The 22,830-nt window shown below is 38.6% G+C and overlaps 2 protein-coding genes across 5 annotated transcripts; one reads left to right on the top strand and one right to left on the bottom strand.

Annotated features, from left to right (window-relative positions):
• The first annotated feature begins 312 nt into the window (after positions 1–312).
• On the top strand, positions 313–7,257 carry ccdc106a (coiled-coil domain containing 106a). Of its 3 annotated transcripts, none has more exons than XM_046846416.1 (9): positions 313–537; positions 961–1,048; positions 1,748–1,855; positions 3,486–3,671; positions 4,068–4,118; positions 4,467–4,709; positions 4,935–5,138; positions 5,586–5,889; positions 6,055–7,257. In XM_046846416.1, the coding sequence occupies exons 2-9, from the start codon at positions 985–987 to the stop codon at positions 6,101–6,103; spliced, it is 1,209 nt and encodes a 402-aa protein (XP_046702372.1). In that variant the 5' UTR covers positions 313–537; positions 961–984; the 3' UTR covers positions 6,104–7,257. The 3 variants fall into 3 exon arrangements, with proteins under 3 accessions (XP_046702372.1, XP_046702373.1, XP_046702371.1); XM_046846417.1 differs by having other exon boundaries at positions 313–719; XM_046846415.1 differs by having other exon boundaries at positions 313–1,048.
• On the bottom strand, positions 7,147–22,830 carry arhgef5 (Rho guanine nucleotide exchange factor (GEF) 5). 2 transcript variants are annotated; one of them, XM_046846413.1, is made up of 15 exons: positions 22,318–22,830; positions 18,287–21,643; positions 17,277–17,325; positions 17,062–17,114; positions 15,657–16,036; positions 15,407–15,567; positions 14,492–14,644; positions 13,539–13,668; positions 12,769–12,843; positions 12,576–12,665; positions 12,168–12,310; positions 10,337–10,480; positions 9,743–9,813; positions 9,549–9,650; positions 7,147–8,089 (listed from the first exon to the last, which is right to left on the bottom strand). In XM_046846413.1, exons 2-15 carry the CDS (start codon positions 21,621–21,623, stop codon positions 7,947–7,949), a joined length of 5,031 nt encoding a protein of 1,676 aa, XP_046702369.1. In that variant the 5' UTR covers positions 21,624–21,643; positions 22,318–22,830; the 3' UTR covers positions 7,147–7,946. The 2 variants fall into 2 exon arrangements, with proteins under 2 accessions (XP_046702369.1, XP_046702370.1); XM_046846414.1 differs by having other exon boundaries at positions 18,287–19,308; positions 22,318–22,829.

The following is a 22,830-nucleotide window of genomic DNA, read 5'->3' as shown; positions in this document are numbered from 1 at the left end:
CACTCACTCTCTCATTTACACTCTCTCTCTCTCACACACACACAGGGCCGTGCACAGACCTTTTGAGGGGCATGTGCTGAAACTGAAAAAGGGCACCCCCCTCCCTTTTTTTATATCAAGATTATTTAGTAACACCACCACCTACCTGTGCACGTAGAGTGAGGTGTGTGTGTGTGTGTGTGTGTGTGTGACACACACACACACACTCACTCTCTCTCTCTCTCTCACACACTCACTCTCTCATTTACACACTCTCTCTCACACACACACACTCTCTCTCTCACACAGACACACACGCTCTCTCTCTCTCTGGATGACAGAAAGGGAGAGAGAGATGCGGAAGTACGTCATATTTGGGGAGCGACGGCAGCACGGGGGAAAAGACGTTTAATTGTTATTGTTAGCGGTTCTTTATCTAAACACCCTGATACACAGAAGTGCATTGAACTTTTATTTATTTGTAATTAATACTATTGTAATTTTTTTAGTTTTTTTCTTTTATATGCGCCTGATACAGAAGTTCGCGACCACTAAACGGTTTGTGCCTCTCACGTGCCTCTTTGTGGTGAAACGATGGGAAAATGATGGAGATTTTCCTCCTCCGCGAGCAGCGTTTTAGCCTCCAGCTCCGGGCTCGTGCTTTCTAACCACAACTCAATTCCAACACGAAATGGCGTCGTGACTCGTGCAATCTTATATTTAGTTCATCAGATATCTGGGTACGCGCTTGTTCCCGGCCCAGGTGTCACAGTGCTGCTGTTTATTTATTTATTCATCCAGCTAATATTTGTCGCTAGCTCAGTTAGCTAATCTATCATTCCATGAAAATAGAAAAAAAAATCCTCGTCTGATTTGCGTTGCTGTTGCATGGTTATGTGTACAATCAGACTGTGTGGTAGCTGCTTGTTCCTCTGCTGCACTTCGGAAATGTGTAACATTTGTATGTTTATGTGAAATCAGCCTGAAACACACAGAATCGAGCAAATGGAAAATATGAACGATGCAGAAACAGCGACTAGGAAACATGCCAGTCCCCAAGAGTTGCAAAGTAAGATTTCTATCTTACTCTCAGTTCCATAAAGGCCAGGGTCTGCAAACTGCATATATATAAACCCTTCTATATAAAGGTTTCATCCTTTGCATGCATGCAGGTTTACCTTGAATGATCAAGAAATAATTGGACTAATACATTTGACCTGTTTCTTCAAATAAACCATGTCTTCTCTTCAACTGCAGTCATAATAATATGAACAGTAAAAACTCAACAGTTTTACTTCGCTCTTTATGTCCAATCACAACCACAGCATTCTCTCAAACAGGGTTCTCTGAAGATGCTTTAAGCTTCTCATGTAGATGTCAGTTTCTGTTAGAAGGCATATCAGTATTACAAGTATTACGTCGCATTGTATTTTCAATACCACCTTTCCTAAGTTTTATAGATTACCTCCATTTGCATTCATTTGACCGTTGCATATGACCAAAGAAAATCTGTTTTCAAAATAGAAAAGGTTTCTAGAAAGTGTATATAATTAAGATTTTTATTTTATTTTTTATTTTTGTTATGAACATGAACAAGGATTGCGCCGCATTATGTAACATATGCACATTTAATAAACGGTTATACGCATGTTGTTATGTTATAATTACAATTGTCATGATTCTGACACGTAGAATGTATTTGAGCGCCGTTAAAAAAGGTTCCTGCTGTCAGTGTTTTCTGTTCTTATTTTGCTTTTGTTTTTCAAAGCCCCCAAAAATGAGGATGCATATGAAATCTCCATCCCGTTTGAGGAGAGCAACTATGAACAGCAGGGTGGCTTTTACAACCAGAACGACCAAAACTTCGACAGTCAATGTGAGTCTGCATTACAATTATTCCATACCGCGGCAATTTTTAAGACCGAACATTTTATTGAAATTGGATTGGATTTATATTTATGCAATTTAAACAAACAATTCATTACTTTCTATTGTTTTGTTTACCCTTAAAGCATATTTTTTCCATTCTGTCCTCCTTAACTTAGCATTTAATACCATTCTGCAGTTCTATTAAAGACACAGGTTTACAAGTTTTAGGTTTTGGGAGAGATGTTTTCAGCATTGAGACGTTAAGCCCTTATTATTTCAAAAACATTTGACATGAACGTTTAACATTTGATCATTCACCAGTCCCTGTACAATGAAGTGGCAGGTATGCATTTCTATAGTAACTTTGATCAACAGGGGGTGCAGCTAGCATTCCATTTTCACAACCATTTCAGGATAAATAGCATGTGTGCTACTGTCTTTATCTTTCTCAACTTTGTCAACTTCCAGATGTTGCATGCTTTTGCCAAATCTGAATAGTCTCCAGTTACTTTGTTGTTGCGAGTCGCTGTATATGTGTCACTTAAGCCTCATTTACATACAGTTATTGAACTAGTAAATGAGCATTCAAATGCTTGAGATACCTGTTACTTTCCCAGCTTGGCTAGGCCTATGGGAGTGTGGGAACAATAACCATTTAGTTGTTGCACGGTTGTTTGGACAAAAATAGTAGGACAAAAGGTTAGAGTAGTTACTGCTTTAATGGTCAAGTGTAGTGGCAGAAATTTCAAGGTGTTCAAAGGCGTAAAGAAGACTAGACTCACACAGGCAAGAAAACATGGACAGTGCCAAAGAAATAAACATAGGAATAAGACTGCTCTAGACTGTATTTTGGAAGCTTAACTTGACTAACAAACAGCAACAGACTAGCTGACTACACTAGGCTACGCTATCAGAAAAATACAAGAGGTGGCACCCGCCCTCTAACCTAGGGTGTCTAAACAATGGTAATACCTACATGGTAGAATGTAGGTGTGCGCACGTTCTTACTTGTTCTTAAACCAGGTGAGGTAATATAACAGAGCAACTAGCCAACAGGGTAACTAGCAAACATTTCTCACTCTCCTAACCCTCCCCCCCCCACCCCCCCAGGCTCTTGCTCTTCATTGGTCCTTTTTTCAGGCCTCTATTACAATATATATATATATATATATATATATATATATATATATATATATATATATATAGATATAGATAGATAGATAGATAGATAGAGAGAGAGAGAGAGAGAGAGAGAGAGAGAGAGAGAGAGAGAGAGAGCGCCAACACAAGGGGGTGGGGGACAGTAGAAAAAAACAACACAAACACGTAACATACCTAATACAGTGAAATGCTCACTCAATTGTTTTAGCATTACATAAGAGTTTTAGCATTTTGGCCGTTGTTACAGGCCAAAAAAGAAAACACCATTAAATATACGTTAAATTACTTTTTGTTCACTAAAAAAAAATAATAAGAATTCACCCAGAAACTTGTATGTTGTAGACCAACTAATAACAAAACAGTTATGTTGTTGGCATGCGAATGTGTGTGAAGTACTTGTTTTGATTACTCTAGAACATGTTCTAGAACATCTCAACATGTGTATCTTTGTATATGGTCTTTATGCACAAAATTAGGTAATGATCCTCCAGCACCTGCAAGCTCCTACTTGCTGATCACAAACCTGCGCACACAGCTACAAATTTCTCTGGAAAAGAACTCATGGCTGCAAAAGCGCATCGAAGATCTGGAAGAGGAGAGAGACTTCCTCCGCTGTCAACTTGACCGATTCATATTTTCGACCAAGAGTCAGGAAAGCAATGGTGAGAAAGAAAGTGATAAAAAATTACTGATAGCACGAGAGGGGAACTTGCTTTATATGGAACACATTTTTTGAGGATTGTTGGCACTTGGAAAAATGAAAAAAAAAAAAAAGTAATAGTTTATTTGTTTGTTTTATTCCTTTGAGCTTCTGTCTTATTTGGGTTTTTTCAGATTTATAGATTTAAAGGGAAGGGTCAAATAGAACAACAAATAATGATTTTTGGAGGAAATAGTATTTAAAAAGAATACTTCTACTGCTTAAAAAAAACATTAATCATTTTGTGTAATGTTTTGAAGAAGGGTTCCAGTAATTCAGGAGATGACTGTAACAGCTGTCTTGCATTTATTGTTTCTAGATATTCTTGGTTTTTCTTTTTATTTCTGTTTTAATTTAGGTAATGACTCTCGCAGTTTTTTATGGAGGAGACGACGAGAGAATGAACGCGGTAAGGGTTTTGATTTCATCTCCGAGTTTTTTACTATTTGAAGAGTTTCAGGTGGTTCCTTAAGCAGCAATGTCAGAACTGATTTTCATATTGTTCTACCACAACCTGGGAACTAGCTATCATAGCCATACATTTACTCCCAGCCCAATGTCCTTGTTGATGAAGGAGGATACTGCTGTATACATATGTCATAAACCCTTGAATGTATTGTGTGCATATTTTATTAATTTATATGTATGTAAAAGGTAGAATATACATCGATAGGTCAGAGTCCATGCCGTGTTTTCCTAAGCAGTGTCAGTACTGTGGTGATCAGCGTTAACTGCTATTTAATCATTAACTTTTTAGATCAGCAAGCAGAGGTTCGGCGTTCAGCCAGCCGTCAGTCATTCCTACAGCGGTCTGCCCAGCAGCCCCCAACTAACGCCAAAGTTCTGAGCACTGGTTCTGGGCCAATTAGTGCCCAGATAAGTTCCATATTTGGTCCCTCCCACTCTCAGCCTCTTCTGCACAGCCATGGAGGAGGAGGAGGAGGAGGAGGTAGCAGCAGTGGCAGTAGTAGTAACAACAGATCTATGAATGATCTTCCAGGTGTGTGTGTATTTGTGCACATAAATCAAAATTGGCCATTGTACTATTTACTGCATGTTTATATACTGTTGGTGGCCCTCATCTCTGTACCTTCTTTTATCGCTTATAATTATAGCTTATAGCTTGTTATTATAACAAGTAGCTTATGTTAATGCATATTACTGTTGTCCATAAGAGTATGAGTACATTTCTCTGGCCAATGTAAAGTGTTCCCTCACTCTTCAGAGTCACTCTCACTTTTGGGAGATGACGAAGAATATTTGGAGGACAGTTACCTGGAAGAAGACGAAATGATGTCTGGGGAGGATGTGATGCCAGAAAACATGACTATAAGGAATTTGGGTGCTCCTGGAAGGCCCCCTGGGGGCCACCCTGTCCTGAAGAGGAGAAGAGTGTTCCGAATAGCCCAAGGCAGAGAGAGACAGAGAGGTGAGCGACCCGGTTTCTTGAGAATTTATCACAGATTACAGGTATATAATAGAAAATAATGTCCTGCATTGTGAATTGAGAAAGGGAAAGAGAAAATGATAGTTACAGGTAGAGTCGGGGATTTTAATGTCAGAAGAAATAAAATGTTTGGTGACGTTTTTCTTGCGTCCTAGCACCTATCTATAAATTGAGAAACTCCAGCCTGTCTTAGGACCTCCAGCTATAAAAGCGAGAAAAAGCAAATGATGTGAACCCTTTTTTTTTTATCACATTGTCACTCTCCTGGTAGTCATATTGCTTATCGTTTCAAAAGATTCCCCTTTTTGCCATAGCAGTTAAATTTTTCAGCCTTTACATAATGTGGAGATTAAGCTTTGAAAGGAACACTGTCTACACCAGTAAAGGATGTGACAATTTTCAGCTTCAGAATGTCTTTTTGTGTCGCAGTGAAGGACGCTGCTGGAGTGTTGTTTCGTTATAAGAAGATTCTGGTGACATACCAGCGGCTGAAGAACATGTCCAAGGCTTTCCAAATCCATGGGGTGGACCGAAACACAGTGGCCTCCACAACTCCCATTGCAGAGCTGCTTCTTGTGGCTCCAGAGAAGCTGGCCGAGGTGGGCGAATTTGACCCGTCCAAAGAGAAGCTGCTGGACTATGCACGTCGTTGCTACGTCTCTTTGGACCCTCAAACCCGCAGCAAAGTTCAAGCGCTTAAGAAGAACAATCTGCTCCTTCCAATCTCTTACAGGTAAAATCGCTGCACACACCCGTATTATGAACACTATGAAATGTTTTTATTCAAACACAAATAAACTGTTGAATCTGGCTTCAGATTCCTATTTATTTCAACACGTTTGTTAATGCCAATGCGAGTAGATTCAACATGAGTTCCCTTTGTGTTATCTCCCACCAGGTTAAAGGAGCCGATGGCCGGTAATCGGACGGGAGCGAGTGATTTCTGACATGTTGGATCATACTATCCCTCACTGTATTTTAATGCACCATAGAGCACATCTACACCTTGTCAACCTCCATCTTGTTGTTCAGATCAGGTGTACTTTAAATCAGACCGTACTGTATTACCTCTGTTTTTCTCCACAGTGCACACACACAGAGCTGAAAAGGGCTGGGCTTCCAGGAAGACTGTTTGCTAGATACTGTCACTTGTATATAGAAGTCTGTATATTATGAGAGCTGTCTGTCTTGGGCATGAGCCTTGTACCCTCAATAGTTCTGTGATGTTCAATGTACTGACGTACTGTATCAGGGGGTTTTCAGCTACATTCCAGAAGGCCAGCGTGTGTTTTCGTCTGTGTATGTATATGTTTGTGGTTCATGTCTTTCAGCACTTACTCTGTTGCTGAACTGTTCAGTGATAGTTTAAGGGGTACACACACCTGTGCTCTTTATTTTATACTGTGCTAAACTGCACCAACTCAGACACTTCATTTCTTTAGGCCTATAATGTCTCCATAAAGCGGAATCATTGTTGTGTTGGTGTAAATCCCTGACTCGTGACCTCTCTCTTTATGGACATCACTGACTGTTGAGCATGAGAAAAATGTATAGTGAAACCTCAGATCATAACTGGGATAAGTTCAGATGTGTATATGCGTAGCCCATGTGTGTATGTAAATAACTTGCTGAGTGTGCGCCTCAGAATTGTGCGTGTGTGTGGTTTTAAAGTATATTACTAGGACTACTCTGATTTCACATAGTTAATGCAAAAAGGCAGTAGATTGCAGAAACGGCACTCGTCACCTCACAACCATCCTCATATTTTAATGGCGTATTCGTACCTCTAATGTCACTATGATGTTCTTTATCATTGATTACGGGTTGGGGCTGCTGCACATTTCAGTTATGCCTCAGGAACCAATCACTTTCTGTAAACGTTTTAAAATGTAGAAGGATAGTCTCGTTATTCTGTGAAGGTTGATGTCTATGGCGATACACTCAACAATTTGTTTCCCTTTTTATTTGTAAAACTAAGTGTTTTATCTCATCATGAGCCAAGAAATTGTTTATTCAATGCTGGTATTGTCATGCTGAAACAAACAAATGAAGCATCCTGTTGAATTGTCTATAAATTACACTAAAGTGATTTCCTACTGAATCCTTGTTTATCCGCCTTTTTCTTTTATTACAATTTCATTTTTAAGTATATACCAAATTACATCCTCGACTTTGGCACACTGTGATAAGGTGCAAACTAAATTCACATATAGTTACTGGCTATTTATAATATTTGCCACATCCAATGTAATACAGTTCATTTTAATGACCTTAAAAAAAAAAAAAAAAAAGGATCTTCCCAATGATGTACTTACATATTATGTAGCATTGAAGAATTGGTCAGAAAATGTTAAATCTATCTGAAATGCAGCAGGAAAGATTTTTATGGCATGCTAATGTGTGCTGGTCAGTGTAAAGGGGATGTTGACATTTTTGTTCCTCAAGAATGTGCATTGGTCTAAATACAACACTGGTTTATAAACATATTCCGTTTTCTGTACAAGCAAAACATGTACACTGTGTACCATGATGTCCATGGACATATTTTATCCTTAGTGCTTCTGCACCAGGAGTATAGAAATATTGTATATAAAAATCTTTATATCTAATAAGTAATAGTTCACATTCAAGGTTTCAGTAATACCTTAATGTAATAAAAATCTAAGAACAGGTTTAAGATCCCCAATCTTCAGTGTTCACGGCTCTTGAAGCTCCATCACTCCTTATAGTTTTTTGACTGCTTCAGATTTTTGAGATACAGCGGCGTCAAATGAGATGCTTACAAATGCTTCACACTGTGGCTGTTGCAGTTGTAATCTTCAGCGTGTCTATCAGATTACGCTCACGGGCCTTTGCACTGACTATTGTTTCCAGGTGAGACTCAGGAACCCATCCACGTAGTCTGTCTGACAGACGTGTTCCCTCCACCCAGCCTTCAGGGGAAAAAAATGCTTTTATTAGTAAATTTAATTGGGGGCATAAGGCATTAGGACCACTCCATGACAAGTAAAAGATAGACAAGATTATTTTAGTAAAAAAATATCTGAATTACACAACAACTGGGGACCCCCCATAAGACTTGACTCAGTTTGAGTACTGAGTAAATGTATTCGTTCATTCATCTTTAGCAAAACTTTAACCCAACCAGAATCATTATGGATCCAGAACCTATCCTGGGAGCACTGGGCAGGGGTAATATGGGTTGCCTGGACATTGTGGGGCATTTATGCACATTTTCACATCAAAAAGCAATTTAGCATAGCCGATAAACCCAATAGCCTGTTTTTTGAAGGTTGTGGAAAAACTGGCATGGTGAGAAATTGCCAAACTACATAAAAAGACACCACCATTGTATGCATAAGTTGTTCGCATTTTCATATATAAAAAAAGCTGGGGGGAAAAATCTGACCATCACATCACATTTGCTGTTGATCTCATTTCAGCTTTAAGCTCCCTTTATAGTTAGACTAAAACCCACTCTTTCAGAGAGAATGACTGATGTCTGATTTTGGAGCATGGCGGTGTGGGGATTTTTTTGCTCCCTCAGCTACAAGTTCAATAGTGAGGTTAGGTACTCATGTTGGGTAAAGAAGCCTGGTGTTCAGTTCATCCCAAAGGAGTTAAGAGAGGTAGAGGTCAGGGCTCTGTGCTGGTCATATTAATTTTTTCCTATCTTACCTTAGTTAAACCATGTATTGATGGACACCATTTTTTTGTGTACAGGGCCTTTGTAACTTCTGTGACTAGAACAAGGTTGGATTTGTTATGTCCAACATTATAGCAGCATTTTGGGCATAAAGCAAACACATTTGGGTGTGATGGTCAGGTGTCTTCATACTTTCAACCCATCATATCTAGATAAACATCTTTTTCAGAAGGGGATCAAGGTATTCATGATCTGCTAAGACATAATCTGCATGCTTTATGCAGCGTGTGAATATAAACTTAATTAAAATTAAGAATGTAAACTTATAACATGTATTGAAACACAAATAATGTATGTGTGGAAATAAATCCAGTGAAACCTTATTAGTGATTGCATAAAAATCAACACCAGGTCTATTTTCTAATCAGTAATCATGTAGCCTCCTCAAATACATCGCTTAATATTATCGTGTAGTTAATATATTATGGATGCATTGTGATATAAACATATAAAATGAGAAGATATAGAAATGTTAAAGTCATTGCAAAAGCCAGCAATTATTTGTTTTAGGAGACTGATCATGATTAATCTTCCATATAATGTTTGGGGACAAGAACAGGCAATATCATTATTGATTTTTAACTTTGATTTTGTGCAATTTAGTTGATGTTTATACTGTACATAGCAGCACTAAACAGTCACAGCTGTATATGTCAGTACACAAAAACACACACAGAAATTCTTACCATCAGTGCTCTGTTGAACCAGCAGGACATCAGCTTTCTCCAGGCTGAGTTCATCAGGTTGCTGCGCAATGAAGGCTTTAATACACTGCATCTGTGGAATGTCTGTGTACGAGGAAAGACAAGATATTACAACAGATCGGCCTTGCTTGTTTGTAATGACACCACTTCCTCCCTGGATAGAAATTGACACACACCCTTTGCGGCTGTTAAGTCGATTTCAGGATGAGGTTGAGAGAGTGCTGAGATCCAGCGCAGTTTATCTGCCCTGCAGAATCAAAGAGGTGGTTAGTAGGTATTGCAAATTATTGCTGGAATATTATGAAATGTCTGGCATATTTAACCTCGGCAGGCACTTGCTGTACAGCAGTATGCAATAATCACATTATTGAATATACCCGATTTTAGGCACAATCGTCTGAAAATAAACCAGTCTTCCATTGTCTTATGCAGTACTTCCTGAGCTTTCATACTAATACCGGTGTTAGCCATTGTTCCCATGATCTCACACATAGCTAACTAGCCACTCAGTCCTAACAGAAATGCACATTCTGGACTGCAACTTTAAATCCAGTGTTTTCTTGGCTCCATGACATCTGCACTGGATTTGTCATTTTATATGACATTAAAATGTTGCAGGGGAAATAGTTAAACCTAAACCTGTCTGTTATCTTTTACATTTGAGATGAAGATTGAGACTCGGGCCCACTTATGGTCGCCACATGACAGACTACTGCTCACTTCTCAGGATATAAACAAAAAATACAACATATAGAATTTGTTTCACTCACTGTGTTTCTGCTCGTAGTAACAGAGCTTTTTGTCCCATGTGCAGACGAAAGATGTTCTTCTGTAGGGAATGTAGCTTGATTCTGCAGTTCTCGGCTTTCAGTTCTGATACAGGAGCGTGATCAATCACTGTAAACCGACCACCTCTACAAAAACAGAAGATATGCTGTTATATTACTAGTTAACGAGTGTGTGTCAATTCGGCAATGTGTTCTGCAATGTGTATAAGCTGAAGTGTTTGATTTACACCGATCAGGCATAACATTATGATCACCTGCCTAATATTGTGCTGGTCCCCTTTTGCTGTCAAAACAATTCGGACCCCTTCAAGCATAAAACAGCATTAACTTCTTCAGCAATTTTGAGCTACAGGAGCTCAAATCAGCCTTCGCTCCCCACATGCATCACGTGTATCATGAGTCTCGGCCGCACATGACCCTGTCACCGGTTCACCACTGTTCCTCCTTGGACTACGTTTGATAGATACTGAGCACTACAGACTGGAAACATCCCACAAGAGCTGCAGTTTTGGAAATGCTCTGAACCGTCTAGACATCGTCTAGACATCACAATTTGGCCCTTGCTCACTCAAATCCTTACGCTTACCAAGTTTTCCTGCTTCTTACAACTTTTAAGACAAAATGTTTATTTGCTGCCTAATATATTCCACCCACTAACAGGTGCCATGATGAAGAGATAATCAGTGTTATTCACTCACCGGTCATAAAGTTATAAGTCATAATGTTATGCCTGGTCGGTGTATGTGATACAGTGCATCCGGAAAGTATTCACAGCGGTTCACTTTTTTGTTATTTTTTGTTATGTTAGAGCCTTATTCCGAAATGGATTAAATTAATTATTTATATTCCTTAAAATTTTACAAAAAATACCCCATAATGACATAATGATTCTTGAACATAAACAAAATGAAACAAAAATCACATGTACAAAGGAATTCCTGTAGGGTACTGTAGACCTCCGAGACAGGATTGTGTCGAGGTACAGATCTGGGGTAAATTTCATTTCAGGTACAGATCTGGGGTAGCATTGAAAGTCCCAATGAGCACAGTGGCCTCCATCATTCATAAATGGAATAAGTTTGGAACCACCAGGACTCTTCCTAGAGCAGAGCCGCCCGGGCAAACTGAGCAATCGCTCATCATCTGACCAATCATCTGTCCAATCCTGTTTTTCGCAGGAACTGGGAGATTAATCAGGATCAAGGGAAAGATGAATGCAGCAATGTACACAGACATCCTTAATGAAAACCTGCTCCAGAGCGCTCTGGTCCTCAGACTGGGGCAATGGTTTATCTTACAACAGGACAACGATCCCAAGCACACAGCTAAAAATAACAAAGGAGTGGCCCAGCCAGAGCCCAGACTTAAACCCGAACATCTCTAGAGGGATCTAAAAATGGCTGTGCACAGATGCTCCCCATCCAACCTGATGGAGTTTGAGAGGTTCTGCAAAGAAGAATAAGAGAAACTGCCCAAAAAAAGGTGTCCCAAGCTTGTAGCATCAAACTCAAAACGACTTGAGGCTGTAAGTTGCTTTAACAAAGTATTGAGCAAAAGCTGTGAATACTTATTTACATGATTTTTTTCGTTTTTAATTTATAGTTAATTTGCAAAGATTTCAAACACACATTCACGTTGTCATTATTGGTTACTGTTTGTAGAATTTTGAGGAAATTGTTGAAATTAATCCATTTTGGAATAAGGCTGTAACATAACAAAATGTGGAAAAAAGTGAAGCTCTGTAAGACTTTTCCGGATGCACTCTATCTCAAAAACAGTCAATTTTAAAGTCAAGACAATTTTAAAAACTTACTCTTTGGGTAATGAGAGAAGCAAGTAGTCATTGAAGAGATGTATGTAGGCAGTTCTTTCTTTCTCCTTTAACATTAAGTCCCTCAGCTCTGTCAGTTGACCCTCTTTCACCAGCCTTCGTGACTGACTGATCAGTGGTAAAGTCTAAAACACACATGCACACATACATTTGACAAACAATGAATTATTAAGGGCATGCATTGGAATTGATATACTTATAATTTACTTAGTTTATTGCTCAGGGTACCACTTTTTCTGCAAGGAATTAAAAAAATATATAAATGTTTTGTAGATTATGTGCACACAGTGCAGTTTTTAAAAATCTTTTGCCAGCTAATTATCTCTACTGTCAGGTCACAGTATAAACTTGCCGTTATATATAAATGCAACACGAGAGGCTCACACTCACCCTGCATTCAAAGTCCACCTTTGCATTGAGAGACACCAGTGATTCAATGTTGTTCATCTGAGATATACTGTCATTACTGTCTTGGATCATCTGTAAGGGAGTTTAAGAATAACTGATTAACCCCACCAATTTTGTGTGTGTGTGTGTGTGTGTGTGTGTGTGTGTGTGCATGTGTGTGTGTGTGTGTGTTTACCTTCTCCAGTAGTTTCATGGCTTTAATTGCTTGTGCCTCATCTGGTGTCTTTGGATCTGTTCTCTTTACAATATTCTACAGGACATCAAGATGTAGGAAAGAAAGCGGAATAAAATATTACCGAAAAGGTAAAATAATGTCACTTCAAAAGTAGACTTTGGATAGAGGGTTAAACAATTACATCTGGCAGAATTTGTTACCTTCAAATCTGACACCTAACACAAAGTAAGAAATTAACCCAAAGTCTAAAAAAAAACCTTAAAGTCTAGTACTAGAATGCATACATTTTTATTTCGGTTTTAATAAAATCTTCTGTGCATTCAACAAATTAAATTATCAGTCAACTCCAAAAAAAAAAAAGATAAAACAGTACAACAGTAAAATTGTTAGGATGTCTGTGGTATTGATGCGAGTGTGACAGGCACTTTACTCAAATCTTTCCAATGGTAAATCTAAACAGCCCATATATATTTCTTCATGATTTACAGACAGCATTGTAATATTTCATGACAAGGTTTAAACATCTTGGAAATGGTGGTGGTATAAAAGAAAGATGTTTAACTTATTTCTATTGATCCAATTATTTATCCTGACATAGGTTTATACAGCTCATTTCTAAACTCAGTTTAGTTGTCCTCTGTAGGAATAGTTTTATTATGTCAGGCAATTGCAGTGAGCCATGTCTTAGAAAACCAAGATAAGACAGGTGATAACATGGAAAAATCACACTTGGAATGTTAGACTTAGATGTTAGAGAGATTAAAGAGTACCTGTACTAGCAGTTTAAGCCGAGTTATTCTCTGGAATGGGAGGATGAGAAAGGAGCGAAAAGGAAGTCTCTGGCACTTTGGGCTTTGCTCCAACTTTTCTACTATGTGGCGAAATCCAGCATTCTCATTCCTGTAAAAGGAACCATTGGGTAATAAAGAATGGGGGATTTAGAATTTGAGATTTTAAAAACACACAACAGTGTTACATTTGTTATTTGTGTGGTAGCTGGGGAAACCCCTTTGAATTACTTTATACTACAGTCAACCACAGCATTTAATGATTCTACTGTGCATCCAGGACATTTCCACAGCCGATTTTTAAAAACCCTCACTATCGTGTTTCACATGCAGTAAAATGCTTTGTATGACTGTCCAACAGGAATAGAATTAAGGATAAAAAATAAAGTAGATAAAATAAAAAAAAGTATAAACTATAGAAAATGTATGTATATACATGAATCTAGACAGGGATGGATGCGTATGGCAGATATTTACAGTACAAATTAAAGTGATTTAGTGTGATTGTCCTTAGTGTTCATGTACAGTATGGTGTGGCTTCTGACCTGATGTGGTATTTGCAAAAATCTATAAAGAATATATTGAAAAAAATAATGAAGCACTTCCATTTTATTTTGTAGACATATAATTTCTTATAGTTGAGGCGTCATAGTATGTTATAGGCTGTAAATAATGATTTTGGGGTTTTTTTGGCTGTTATCCAGAATTCAGACACACCAAAATCTAACAGGTTTTCCCAGATATCGAAACAATCTCCCAGTTCTGTCACACACATTTAGAATACAAAAAACACTGATTTGCAGGTTTTTTTGGCTGTTTGCCAAAATTCAGACACACCAATATCGAACAGGTTTTCTTTGAACATCTGAACAGTCTCCCAGACTGCCACACCCATTTAGGTATTTATCTAAAATATGTACATAAATTAAGCTCACATTAATCTTTGATACGTCTTGTCTTGGTATGACTGGTTGGTGAGGTAGGGTACATAGACTGCTCGGAATTGTGCACAGTGTTTGATGATGATGTCACACACGGTAAAGTGCATTATGTCACTCTCTACTCTTTCCTCCAGCTGGGAGAAGAAGCTGCATAATACAATAAATGTACAGATTAGAACAGAGAATAGATTCATACAAAACAAAGAGCAAAATCTTGTAGAGAACAAATGTGTTTACTTTTGAGGATGTCAGTGTTACAGTACATCAGTACTCTAAATTCTGAAGTCCTAATGCTATCCTCTCATAGGTGGGAGGCTCCCACCTAACTCCCACTTAAAAAAAGGAAAAAGTATTCCCTATTTGCCTTTCACGGAGGGGTGATAGAAGGCAGATCCTTTTTTCTATATTTCTTAAATGATAGAGGGTTGGATAAAACTACATAAGAACAGTTTTTCAGGGTAACAATATGCCATGTCTTCTTTATCCCCCCTAAGACATTGTTAGAGTGTGATAGCTGTAGGTTTTAATTAAAGTTCTTAGATGTCCTTGTTTTAAAGCTTTCCATTTTGTGAATAATTTAGAATAATTTTATAATTATTATTTATCTGCTTGTTTGTCTGATTGTTTATTGCAAAAATAAGTTACAAATTAATTTTTACATGACATTAAATATTTTTTAAACCAGTATTTTACATCAAAGTATAAATGTAAAATATATATAGTTATAAAGTTGAAAAGAATTGTATATGCTTTAAGCTAGTATTTAAATTTTATTTTGAAATTGTATAAAATTCTACATATGCTTTCAGAGACAGATTTAATAACATATTTGCTTACAAAAAAACAATGTTTATCTAGTAGTGCATGCTGAACCTTGAGCAACTCTGCCATAGTAATGCTTATTCTTACCTATGACTGATGGTTCTGACATCACTTAGCTTGGAAAAAAGCCAGTTTTTGTCTTGTGAGGTCAAGAGGATGTTGAGCTGTTTGCACTTAACAAAATGCTCCACTACAATTTCCAGACTGCTACAATACGATGACTCAGATGTCACCACTTCAAATCTGACCTACAACAGACAGTGGATAAAATGGGTGCTTTATAAACCTGGAAAAATTTCCAATTCAGCTTTGCGTTTGGACTGAAGCAGCACGGTACCTCCTGTAGGCGTCTCTCATCCTTGCTAAGATTTTTGAGCTCAGGGTTATTTATTACTCCGGGCAGGTCTTGCCACAGCATGGGCGAGGTGGTGAGCGACCTGGACAGCCGAGGTGATGGGGGCCTCTGATTTGTGTCATGAGGTATGGCCAATGACACACTCCCACTGGAGACAGAGTTGGTGTGGGATACAGAATAAGGGTGAGGCACGGGCGGAAGAGGTGGGAGGGGCCGGCGAGCAAAAGTAGGAGAATGCGACGGAGATGAGGATCCTGAAAAAGCCTGAGCATCCCCAAAAACAGAGCTAGCATCAGAATGAGACTGATGAATGAGTTCCCTGTTCTGGACCACCTCGCTGTACTGCTGATACAACTGGGAATCTGAGAGAGACACAAAGACGTAAAACCTTGTTTCAGTATACAAATAAAACAACCATTAAAGGCTCTTCGGTTATTGGACATTTTATAACAAAATGACTGAGTACTGATATAAAACACACTCAATGATGCAACATGTTCAGGCAATACTACTGCCTAGAAATAATGAGTTCTACACAGACCAGTTAAAATTCAAATGCAACTCAACAGCTGTCATGCAGGTTTACATGCACAAACCTGCCCATACCAAGGGAAGAGAAACAAGTACTAGTATGCTACTCAAATACTTCTTTTCAATAACTAAATATAAAATAATAATTAGATTTTGTTGGGAAAGCTGCTTTTTAAATATATATATTCATTCTTTGCTTTGGTTATGGAAACAGGTATAGATTGCCAGGGCCTTGAGGGGTATGTACATATCTGGCAAATTAGTCAAAGTTTACCTCAGGTTATCTGCACAGAAGAATGCAGTCATAAAAATGTGTTGTGTTTAATATGCATGTTAAAACATCTTTGCTTAGCTGATAATGGCACTCTGGCATTAGATTAACAGGAACTGCTTATAGTAAAATGTGAAATTAACATTTAACCTTCTATACTCCTTTACATTTCCATGTAAAACAGCGTAAATCTATTGCACAATAATAATATAATAGGAAGTGGAAGTCTGCAACTATCCACAGTTCAGTGGAATTCAGAAAGATGACCTATCCTAGCTCTGATGAAAAGTGACAGATCAGTTCTTAAAGGTTTAAAAGGTCGGGAGGCACATAAAAAAATACAGAAGATACGACTTGACGCAGCCAAAATATGGGACACTCCTACCAAATGTACGTCATGCAAGTCTGTTCACTTTTTCCGATTGAATTGCATCAGAAAGCACTTCGTATTACTTCACACCATTTTGCTCTGGCTTACTACTTTTTCTAAAACCCTCTCTCAAATTAGGACACGAAGCTGTGTGCATGTGACATACATTGATTAAGCAAAAACTGTTTACTATAGGCAAAAGTAAACAAACTTACTGTAATATTTTGACTTCCTCATTTTTGACCTGCTAAGTGTTTCTTTAATACTCCTGCAAGAGAGAAAAAAAGTGTGCATTATAAAATAAGAGCCAGGCCTATGTACAAATGTAAAAGAAATTTAAAAAAAACAAATCTCTTATTATTACTAAGATTAACTAATTTTCCATCCAATTTTATTTAGGTCACTTATGTACTGCAGAAGGTTTACTTGCCTCAGATCTAATTCACTCCATGTGCTACTCAGATCATCATATTCATCCTCTGCACGAAAAAAAAAAAAAAGGCACAATTTAGTACAAGACATTCTACAGTATTATCAGAGTCAATAAAGGTACTACTATCAATTGTATTTAACAAACCACTGCAACATGGGTTCAGTAAATATTGCTTCAAATGAGATGATTTGTCCAAGACTACAATATTAAAACAAGGCAGCAAACTGACATATGTGTGACACCTAAACTGTCTTAGAGCTCTCAGATCTGAATGCAATGCACTTACATTGTCTTCAGGTTTAGACTATCTACACTGTGAGTCAACTTGAAGACAGTGTCAACAAACAAAACTATACATTCCTGAGACTCAGTATTAAAAGTCCAATTTCACAGAAGGAGAGTACCTGCAATGTGCCTGAAATGTGGTGCTCAAAGGTATATGAATAACTCACATCAAAAGCGACGTGTTAAACCTTTTTCTTTGTGAAATCTATTATGATGATCCTAAAATTATCATGGCAGCCTATTGGTAATGCATGTTTTTATGTATCCTAAACATAAAATTGCTCTTTTACAAAATAGGACTCTCAGATAAGTTTAGTGACTTCTACTGGTGTCTGCAAAAGTTTCAGTTGGGGCAAAGTATCAGATGCTGAAAATGGTGTTATTTAAATTTTAAGAGCATATTATTTGTTGGTGTTCTGTGCTTTATTCTATTGTTTTCCTATACTTGCTTGATCTGATATAAATATAAAAGCTAGCAAAAAATGTGTATATATATATATATATATATATATATATATATATATATATATATATATATATATATATATATTTCTTTACAAGAGAATTTTGCCTTAAACAAAATGTGTCATAGTGTAATACAACATGTTTAAAAGTGTCCATATTGTTTTTAACCATGTTTTTGTTTTTAACCATGTAAGAATCTTTGCTGCACACTTGTAAAACTTATTCAAAAGACCATTGTACATTCAGCCTTGTCTCACCTGTTGTGAAGATTCTGGTTCTGCGGTCCCTTCCAACTCCTTCTCCCTCCTCCTCCTCTTGATTCGTTTTCTGCACTGTCCTTCGAATCCCAGGCCTCCTTCCCCATACTTCGTGCCCCAAGTCTCTGAAGCTGCTAGAGCCTAGAATTTTCCACCTTGGTTTTTTCTTTTGTTTCTTCTCCTTCTTACTGTTTCCCTCCTTATCTGTCTCATTATCAGAGGAGAGACTATGTAGGTCCGGACTGACGGACAGTTGATCCAGTTCTTCTTCACCTTCTGACTGTGCCTCTACCTGTAAAAGAACATTTTCTACCACTATATCTATCTTCATGTCCTCTTGTGTGAAATGCAGTAACTCATGGTCGATGTGTTTTCTCTCATGGCTGTGTCTGCGAGGTTTCTGGACGATGCCATAGAGAGGTGATTCTTCTTGACTTTCCATCTCAGCTGGAGTTCCTTCACCTACCTGCTCATAAGGTGTGCTTGGCTGAAATACAATATTGGTCCCGTCTTCAGTAGAACCCAAGATCTCGCTGAGCACATTCTTAGCCCATTTGACATGTGGAGCAGCAGAGAAGCGCTTACTGTTCTCTGTATTCTCTGTCACCTCTAAATGGCAACTACTTTCCATTTCATTTTGTCCTTCCACTTGGTTTTCTCCATCTGTCATTTTCACCTGAGTATTCCAATGATCCTCTATTTTGGTCAATGTCTCAATAGATTCTGCTGGGTATGGTTCAGTGTCTTTTTCTGCAATTACATCCCCAGAAATTACTAAGTCCTCTGATGGGATAACTTCCTTGGCCATTTGATCAGATTCTGCATTATCGGATTTAGTCTCATAGCTGATAGACATGTCCTCCTCGGGCAAACTGAGGTCTGCGCTCGTGCCTTTGGCCTCTGTGTCTCTGCTTGGTGCTTCATCCTGATCACCAGCAACACCACCCATTTCCAAAGATGAGTTCTGACTCGTCTCCTCCTGCTCCATGTGATCCAAGAGTGGGTTTTGGATGGATCCTGACCTAGGAAGAGTTTGACCAACCACACAAAAGACAGTGACTGTGTGGTCACTTCTCTCTTTGGTCATTTTGGCTTCAATCTCTTGCTCCCTTAAATGGGGGCGTCTGGGTAATTGCCTGGCTAGACCTTCTCTATCCGAATCATCCCAGAATTCTGTGCAATCCTCATAACTCTCATCCTCCTCTTCAGCACCACTGGAAACTGTCACAAAACCATCATCTCCTGACGTCACTTTGTCCCTCAAATCTTCCCAAACTCCCTCATTTTCTTCTTCACCCTCAGAATTAACATATCTATCACTCCCTTGTTCTTCCTCTCTGTCACTCTCCTCCAGGATTTCATCCATATTTTCTGCCTCTGTTTGCAAGATATCTATGCATGGTTCATTATCAAACACCGTCTCATCACTTACTATCCTTTCATCCAAATTCTCATTATCCACATCCTTACTATCCAACAATATTGTTTCTCCTCCATTTTTACTTTCAGTGGATATTTCTTCCTCACCTCTTGAAGTTTTGTGCTCTTTGTATCGCTGTGCATATCTCTCCCTGGCTTGCTCTCTTTCTTTGAATTCTTCTTCCTTCTTCTGCCGAGGCTCAAGCCACATTTTCCTGTGCTGTCTCTTTTTGCCCTCCGATATTTCTTGTTCTTTTTCTCTCTCCATCTCTGTTTCCTCTTTTTCAGTGCCTTCTCTTACCTCTTCTTTCCTTAGCCCCCATGCCGCATCCGTTCCTTCCTCGCTTCTTTTTTTCTCCCTATCACCCGCAGAAGCATGCTTTCTCTCTTTCTCTTCAAAGTAATCTATTTTTTTTCTCCTCCAGTGGTCTGCCTCTACATCACTTCCTGGTATCCGCTCTCTCATGCTTGGGGCTTCCTTTCTGTCTGTCTCCCTCTGTGTTTGCCTAATTCTTCCTGTCACTTCTTCCTCATAACAGTTTTGTCTCTGCCTGTCTGCCCTTTCCACATACACGTCCTTCTCTCTCTCTGCAGGAGGTATGCGTGTTCTCTCTCTGTCATGCTCTCTCCACATTCTTTCATTTAATTCTTTCTCTCTTCTTCTGTCTTCATTGCCCTTTAATCGATCTCTTTGTCCATCAGGTCTTCTATCGTCTGTGCCCGAACCCCTCTCTCTTATCTCTCTCTCTCTGTACCTTTTCATCACAGATTCTTCATTCAGCTCTCCCCTGTTAGATCGGAGAACTGTTTCTTTCTCCTTTCTTCTGTCTCTTTCCCTCTGCTTCTCCACCTCTCTACGCCGTTCTCTTTCTCTCAGTTTGTCTCTGGTTCTGTCTTTTTCCTTATCTACCTCACTTCTAGCATCTAGTCTAACAGCCACAGCATCCTCTTGTTTTGGTACCTCCCTGTTTTTTTCAGCATTCGTCTCTCCATCACTTTTTGTGTATCTGTGTCTCTCTTTCTGCACTGCCTTCCTTCTTTCATCTCTCTCATCTCTGTCTGAAAAGTTCTCTCTCTCTCCCACTTTAATTCTCCTTGTTTGTGGAGAATAATACCGGTCTTCTCTGTCTCTGGGTCTGTTTCGAGCTTGGTCTTTTTCTCGCCTTCTTAAGACCTGCTGGTCACTTTCACTGACATCTCTGTATCTCTCTTCTCTTCTCCCCCTTTTACTGGGGTCCCATCGTAGTCTGTCCAAATCCTCCTTCTCTAATTGTCTTTCTGCATTCCTTTTCATCTCTTCTCTTAATATTCTTCGCTCATTCTCTCTCTGCCTTTCCATTTCTCTGTATCGCTGGGTATCTTTATCTTTTTTCTTAGCTCGTTCTCTTTCTCTCTCTCTTTCAATTTCAATCATGTCTATTTCCCTCGAACTTCCAATTTTGCCTCTCTCTATCAGTTCATAACTCTGATCAAGAGAATGTCTCGTTCTTCCTTCTCTTTCATTACTTGGTCTCATTGTCCTGGGAAAAGTGTCTCCTTTCTCTCTTTCTCTGTCCTCTTCATGATGTTCAATAAAGGTGGTTCTTCCATTTGTGTATCTGGCTTTCTCTCTCCTTCTATCCTTTACTCTCAAGTCTATCTCCTCTAGTCTACCTTTCAATTGAGCAAATCTTTCCCTTTGTCTTTGGTCTTGCTCCAAATCCCTCCTTCCCTCTATTGCTCTGTCCCATCTGTCCATCTCTCTAGCTCTCTGTTCTGCCCTTGCTCTCTCTCGTTCAACTTGAATTTTTGGACCAGCTTGTTGTCTGGCCTCGCGACTTATCCACTCATTAGATTGATTGTCCCTGTCAGGAGTAGCTGGGCTGCGTGGCAGTTGTAAAGACTCCTCGATGGTCCGATTTGTGCGTTTGGTTCCCATGGCAACATAATTTAGACAACCTGTCAGGGATAATTATATTTACTGACATTCACCGTTTATTTATTGTTGTATGTTGATTTGTCTGCTATGCAAGTTTTTTAGAAAAGGAGGTACCAGACGCCAAATAACAAAACAGGCACATGAACATGATATTTTTTTATGATGAATGTTTTCTAGGCTAATATACAAGAGCAGAATTGTTGTAAATATACTGGTGTATAATTCTGAAACTGAACTATATCAGAATGTCTACATTGCATAACAAGCTTTAGAATTCTTTGGATAATTATGCAGTCATGAAAACATCAGTACAACATCCGAAAGAAATCGGCATTATAACATATTTTTTACTTTTAGCACAATTGTAAGTACTTTGTAATCACTTTGTAAGGACTGCAATTAATTTTTTTTCTTTTTTTATAAAAATGTATACATTCCATTTTAAATCAATATAAACAACTAATGATTTTACTTTCATTAAACTAACAAAAGCAATGCCAATGAAAACAGTCTACAACCATGAAAATTTTAACATGGCTGACAACATTATGAATAAATCACAGCTCATATACCAAAAGCACTGCAAACTTCAGTCAAACTAAGTCATTTACTGAATTCTTGAGGAAATCACAGCATTGTCAATTTTAGAACACAAGAAAGGGAGAATGTTAAAGACTTTTCACATAAATCTCACCTGAGCAGTGTCCCTGGAGAAGACAGCGTTCTTCTCTCACTCTCACTGTAGAACTAAAAGGAATTGCGCAACACACAAGTTCCACATACTTGCGCCTGCTCACTGAGTGGATCAGTGTGGAGAGTGAGATAAATGTTTTACTGATACTCTTGATTGACCTACGTCTTTTTAAATCATTCTGTTCTTCTAAAACATAAGCTCCAAATGTTTACAGGACTAACTCTCCGCGTTCCACTCTCTCAGGGTTCCTTCCCCTCCTCCCTACTCAAATTCCCAAACAAGCCTGAACAGAGAGACATGGATCCTCCCTCCTTTTCCTTCTCACTTTCTCTGTCACTTGGACATAAGGAATACAGGAACACACGTCTCTGTCCAGGGTAAGGTGTTCCGAAACTCCTTCAAACTGTCTAGCAATCCAGTGTAACTAAAACAGCTGCCCAACTATAGTCCAAGACATATCACCTTTCCTCCCAAGTCTCGATAAGACTCTTTTCTTACACAGAAACAGGAAGT

This window comes from Silurus meridionalis, chromosome 4 (genome assembly GCF_014805685.1).
Source record: "Silurus meridionalis isolate SWU-2019-XX chromosome 4, ASM1480568v1, whole genome shotgun sequence".
Lineage (NCBI taxonomy): Eukaryota > Metazoa > Chordata > Actinopteri > Siluriformes > Siluridae > Silurus > Silurus meridionalis.
Note: the sequence above shows the minus strand (reverse complement) of the source record. Positions and strands in the feature narration are given on the sequence as shown.